General features: G+C 49.3%; 1 protein-coding gene across 4 annotated transcripts in view; it reads left to right on the forward strand.

Annotated features, from left to right (window-relative positions):
* Positions 1-4,702, forward strand: part of EIPR1 (EARP complex and GARP complex interacting protein 1) — a 65,377-nt gene extending 60,675 nt beyond the window's left edge. For 3 of the 4 annotated variants that reach the window (XM_053380756.1, XM_053380758.1, XM_053380760.1), the window contains one exon: positions 4,379-4,702. In XM_053380756.1, coding sequence (XP_053236731.1) covers positions 4,379-4,553 — 175 coding nt within the window. In that variant the 3' untranslated portion in view covers positions 4,554-4,702. The remainder of the gene's footprint in view (positions 1-4,378) is intronic. The other variant, XR_008329377.1, reaches the window with a different exon arrangement.
* The last annotated feature ends 1,298 nt before the right edge of the window (positions 4,703-6,000 follow it).

Below are 6,000 nucleotides of genomic sequence, written 5' to 3' on the forward strand. Positions count from 1 at the left end.
CCCTTTCGCTGAAGACCTTGCTCAGGTCAGCGTATTGTTTGGGCACCTTCCCTTTGTCCGCCACTTCCGTCCCTGCTAGAAAGGCTTTTGCCCCTTCCGGCACCTTTCCCTCTCTGCAGTGTTCCAAGCAATGTGCTGACCCAAAGGAGACCACTCTCTGATGCCAGCCCACTAGCGGATCATGCAACGCTAGCCAGCTCATTCCCAAAATAACGGGAGCCCCTCCCAGGGTGGCCACATTGAACGCTATCCTTTCGGTGTGCCTGGCCACCCTCATAACCATTGGGACGGTCTGTAGGCTAACTTCTCCTCCCAACAGCTCCCTCCCATCGATCGTGGTCACCTGCAGGGGGTTGCTTAAAGGGAGTATCTGTATCTGGTGTTCAGCTGCAAACTCCTTACTCATAAAATTACAGGAGCTGCCTGAGTCCAACAGCGCCTTTGTCTTTAGTGGGTATCCGTTTGCCAGCTCTAGCAACACCTCTATTACTAGGGCTGGTCTTGGAGGTTCCGGAGTGGGCACTTTTACTGCTCCTTGGCCTGGCTGCTGTGCCCTGACGGTGGCAGCCAGGCGTTGGCTTTTACTGGCTCCTGGACTCCCTCCTCCTTCCCCCCAACAGCTCCCGCCATCCCTTGCCATTCCTTTCTTTGCGGGCAGACTCTGGCAAAGTGACCTGGCTGCTGGCAGAGATAACATTTCTTGGTGCTCTTCCCCTCCTTCTTCCTCCCTTCACTGGGATTTGAAACTGCGCGCACGCTGTTCCAATTTCCATCGGCTCTCCTGGCGGGAAATTTGGCTCCGGAATCTCTGGAATGCGGAAATCCCCCCAACGCTCTCCTTTCCCTTCCCGCTTCTCCAAGGCTCTTGCCTCCTGGCGCGCTCCAATGGTCAGCGCTGATTTGGTCAGCTGGTCCATAGACTCCGCCCTGGGCGCCCGGGAAAGTTCGTCTTTCACCGCCGAAGAAAGCCCCTCTTCAAAAAGCATTTGAATGGGTTCCGCCGATAGATCCCACCCCAATTTATGTATCAGCATTGTAAACTCAGTCCAGTACTCCCGAACCGATCGGCTCCCCTGTTTACAAGCCATCAATTGTCTGCGCACCAGTCCCTGTTCAATCTCGCTGGAAAACATCAAATCCATGGCGCGGAAAAACTTCCTCGTGTCCTTCAGCATTTCACTATTCCCTGCCATCAGGGGTCTAACCCAGTCTCTCGCCCCCCCTTCGAGATGGCCAACCACAAACGCCACTCGCGATGCCTCGTCGGGAAAGTCGTCAAACTGCAGCTCGAGAGCATACTGCATCTCTGTCCTAAAGGCTTGATAGTTCCTGGGGTCCCCCCCCCAACTTCTGCACCAATCCTGGCATCTTTCTTGCTAGTGTAGCGCCTTTTGCCTTTTCTGCATCCTGCGCCCTCCTTTCCTCTAGCCTCGCCGTTTGCAGCGCTAGCTGGACTTCCAACACCCTGTACCTTTCTTCCAGGCTTGGACCCTCTCCAGCTCCTCCTGCTCCCCCGGCTCCGGCTGGGTTGCTCATGATGCCTCTCTGCACAAGCTGCTTTCAGGGACTGTCCGATTGCTGTGATGGGATGGTGAGCTGCTTGTGCGTAAAATCCTAGTCCCTCAGAGTTTGGCTAAGTCCACAAACCTCTGTCTGTGACGGAGCTCCTTAAGCATGGCTCCATCAGTCGCTCGTAGAATCGGTCAGTGGGCGTTTACGGAACTTCTTCCAGCATAAAAGCTCCTTAACGGAAACGCGTCTTCTGGACTCTCGGCATGACAGTTTCCGGCGAGGAGTAGGTGTCCCTATGGGAGGTCCTGAAACCTCCCCACTATTTTCGCTGGAAGTGTCTCTGAGCCCTCCCTCCGACTCACTTTCCCTTGGAACTCCACCTCTCCCCCTGCTGGTTCCCTCCTCAGCTGAATACTCTCTCTCAGCCTCTGTGAGCCCTTTCACCTCCTGCTCCTCCGATGGCAGTTCCCTGACAGCAGCCATTCTAGCTCCTAACACCTTCCAGCAGCACAAACAGGATGTTGAGTTATGTCAGGGACTGGCTGGCTGGATGAGGTGGGCACCCCCTGCCCTAGAGCACTAGGCTCCCCCCCCCCCGGATGACACAGAAGATGACTTAGACCCCGGATGGTGGTGGTGGGACACTGGAGAGCAGTATGGGGAAGGGACAAGGTGGAAAGTGCTAGAAGCAGGAGGTATGAGCGATCAAGCAGGAGTCAGAAGAAGGAGGCCATTCTACGACAGGCTGAGAGTCACCGTGTGAGCACAGACTCCGATACAGATGAGTCAGGTTGCCCTTGCTTCCCAGCAGGAGGACAGTCCCAGTCCTGCTGTCTCTCCTCCCCCTCTGACACCCTGATCAAGTAAGAGTCCTGCATGTTCAGGAATTTGTTGTTTTTATTCTCGAGGCGAACTAGCTGCAAGGTTGCCTTGGTTTCTCTTTATCCCTCCTCTTTGTTGTAGAAACTGATTTAAATTTATGCATTCTGTGTTTTTATATTCTGATTTTATCCTGTGAACTGCCCTGAGACCTGCGTGTGTAGGGCGGTATATAAATTTATTAAATAATAATGTTGCTGAGGATTGGGCAACACACGCCGAGAGCAGGAGCCCACTCCCTTGGCGCAAATCATATAATAAGCAGCACATTCCTTCTGTACAATATGTAACTGGGTATTCTGTGCTAAAAATCCACATACGTACTCTGTCTTCCACATTTTTGCTTGAGAGGGCACTTCCATAACATCCCAAATAAATGAAAAAGCAGTATCCACTTCCTAATATATTTTGCACTGTTAGCTTCATGAGAATGTCTTAGTCTTGACGTTCCATCCCAATATCCTCGCCATCATATTTTCTGCATCTCGTAATGAAAATACCTATATTCCTTCCTTAGCCTTAGTTTCAGGGTACCAACGTTATTTGCCAGTGTGGCAGCCAGTGAGCACCTCCAGTTTTTCTCTTGACTAATTGTGCAGGTCAGGTGAACTTCACATCATCTGGTATTGCAACTTGGTGACCACAACATCCATGTTTGAACATCTTCTGTGGAAGGAAGGAGCACTAAAATACCCTGTATTTTAGCTCTTTCAGAGATGCCACCTGGGAACTTTTTAAAACAACGTTTTCCAGAAAGAGAGAGAAGTGGGTTGAGGAGAAGGAGAGAAAGAAAAGCTGATTTGCTGTGATCTTCCTTAATGAATATGTTAGCCAGCTCTTAGCTCCTTACACACTGCCCAGGCTTGCGCCCCGGGGAGGTCAGGGCTGGTTCAGCTGCAGGTCAGCATGGAGACTCAGAGACGGGCAGTAAAGTTGATTTTTTTATTCAAGGAAATAGAATACAAACAGAGAAACTTACGGGGCAAGTAAGTTGCCCCAGTAAATCAGTTGCCAGAATTGACCATCTGTGCCTCTCACTTTTCCCTAAGTCTCCGTGTCCAGCTGTTTTCCCTGCAGTCTTAAACTCCAACAGGGAGAGAGCCTCCCCCACAACGTCTGGACTCGTCGTTCTGCTACATGCAAAGGTCTCCGGGTCCTTAGAGACAAGGGGGGAAGGGGAGCTGAATACAGTAGGACCAGCAGGCTGCTGTGTTCTGTTGCAGCCTCAGCCCCCACTTCCTCAGCTTCCTGTCTTACATCTGCTGTGCTTTCTGCCTCTTCCTCTCTCTCACACAAGTCTGTTGCTTGTTTGGCATCCAACCATTCTACCTGCCCCCTATCCTCTGTCCTGTCTTCAGTGTCCTACCACCACCTCCCTGGCTGTGAGCCTTTTTGGGGGGTGTTCCAGCTGGAGCCTCCCACCACTCCTTATCGTCTAGCCCAGTGGTGGCCAAACGTGGTCCTCCAGCTGTTTTTGGACTACAATTCCCATCATCCCTAGCTAACAGGACCAGTGGTCAGGGATGATGGGAATTGTAATCCCAAAACAGCTGGGGGGCCAAGTTTGGCCACCACTGGTGTAGCCAGACCCTTATACCTCGGTGCTGCTAACACAGTGGTTGGAGGTGCTCTCCATTGCCTCTCAAGACAGGCAGATACTACTCATCATTCTGTAGTTAAGAGTGGCTGTGTGTGTGTGTGTGTGTGTGTGTGTGTGTGTAGCATCACAGGAAAATTGATGTGAAGACATCTGCAGCGACTCCTCAGGTGTTGTGAGTACAACATTATTTCTGCTAAATTTGTTCCTCCAGCTTCTTCTCCTGCCCTAAACCTGCACAATTGAGGAGGAGCTTTACAGCGCACGCACGCACGCACGCACACACGCACGCGCACACACACACACACACACACACACACACACCTCTTTATATATCAGAGTTGCTCCAATCACTTGCTTTTTCCCCCTTTTCCTCTTTTTAAATTCTAGGATTAAAGAACCACTTCAGGACAGCATAATAGCTACCTACGAAGAACATGAAGACAGTGTCTATGCGGTGGAATGGTCTTCAGCCGACCCATGGCTATTTGCCTCGTTAAGTTATGATGGACGGCTTGTTATTAACAGAGTTCCCAGAGCTCTTAAATACCACATACTGTTATAAATCTGTTCACATTTCTTCAGCTTCATTATCTCAATATTGGCTGATAATTGGAAATACTCCATTTCTCAAATAAGTGTCATGAAAGGAATATCAACCCTTTTCCCTCTAGTGTAAATATTTGAAAATTAAAAGAACTGCTATGAAAATCACTTTTTAAAAACTGTTTTTCTTGTTTTGCAGCTGCAATTACACACACACACATACATACATACACGCACAAATAAAGAGACTATTGCTATACAATTTCCTTGTATGTCTCTGTTGTCCTATATGAATTAGTTGAACCCAAAGGGAGCATCTACCTGTAATTTTTTTTTAATATTTAGGGAAACAAATGGAATATTGCCAGTACACTCACACCAAAGTAAACTATTTCAGTTTCACTTAAGTGTTTCCATAGTGGAGGTTTGTGGTTGAACCAAATCGTGTCTTAAAACATTTCTGTCTCCTAAAACAAATAGACATAGGCTGTGTTTGCATTTAATACTAAACTTTAGTTTAGTCAAGGGACGCGGGTGGCGCTGTGGGTTAAACCACAGAGCCTAGGACTTGCCGATCAGAAGGTCAGCAGTTCGAATCCCCGCGATGGGGTGAGCTCCCATTGCTCGGTCCCTGCTCCTGCCAACCTAGCAGTTCGAAAGCATGTCAAAGTGCAAGTAGATAAATAGGTACCGCTCCAGCGGGAAGGTAAACGGCGTTTCCGTGTGCTGCTCTGGTTCGCCAGAAGCGGCTTAGTCATGCTGCCCACATGACCCAGTAGCTGTACGCCGGCTCCCTCGGCCAATAAAGTGAGATGAGCGCCGCAACCCCAGAGTCGGTCATGACTGGACCTAATGGTCAGGGATCCCTTTACCTTTACTTAGTTTAGTCAGTACAGTGTGGCTGAGCCATCCGCAGATATGATAGCCTTCTTCAAATATCTCAAGGGCTCCCACATGGAAGATGGAGCAAGCTTGTTTTCTCCTGGCTCTGGAGGGTAGGGCTCGAACCACTGGCTTCAAGTTACAAGAAAGGAGATTCTGACTAAACACCAGGAAGAACTTTCTGACAGTAAGAGCTGTTTGACAGTGAAATGGACTCATCATCATCATGAAACCTTTATTGGCATCACATACAAACGTTCAGAATAAATAGGCCAGTGCGATTTCGTCGCCATTTCAACAGTAGAGTCATTTGCCAAAGGGAAGAAGAGGTGAGCAATCTATTTCACCCCTGTGGGTCTTCAGCAAGGGCAGGATCCTGTAGCGTACTTCGGCAACAAAAAATCAATAGAGGAACTTAGCTACTGTCTTGGTGAGCTCCTGGTCCCTCCCCTGTAATAAGAAGCGTATAACCTCTGTCTCTGGTTTCCATGTTGGAATACATAGATGGTCTAGAAATTGTTGACGGAGATCATCATACATTTTACATTTAAGGGCCATGTGGGCTAAAGTTTCCACCAGGTGGG

Source organism: Podarcis raffonei, chromosome 3, assembly GCF_027172205.1.
Source record: "Podarcis raffonei isolate rPodRaf1 chromosome 3, rPodRaf1.pri, whole genome shotgun sequence".
NCBI lineage: Eukaryota > Metazoa > Chordata > Lepidosauria > Squamata > Lacertidae > Podarcis > Podarcis raffonei.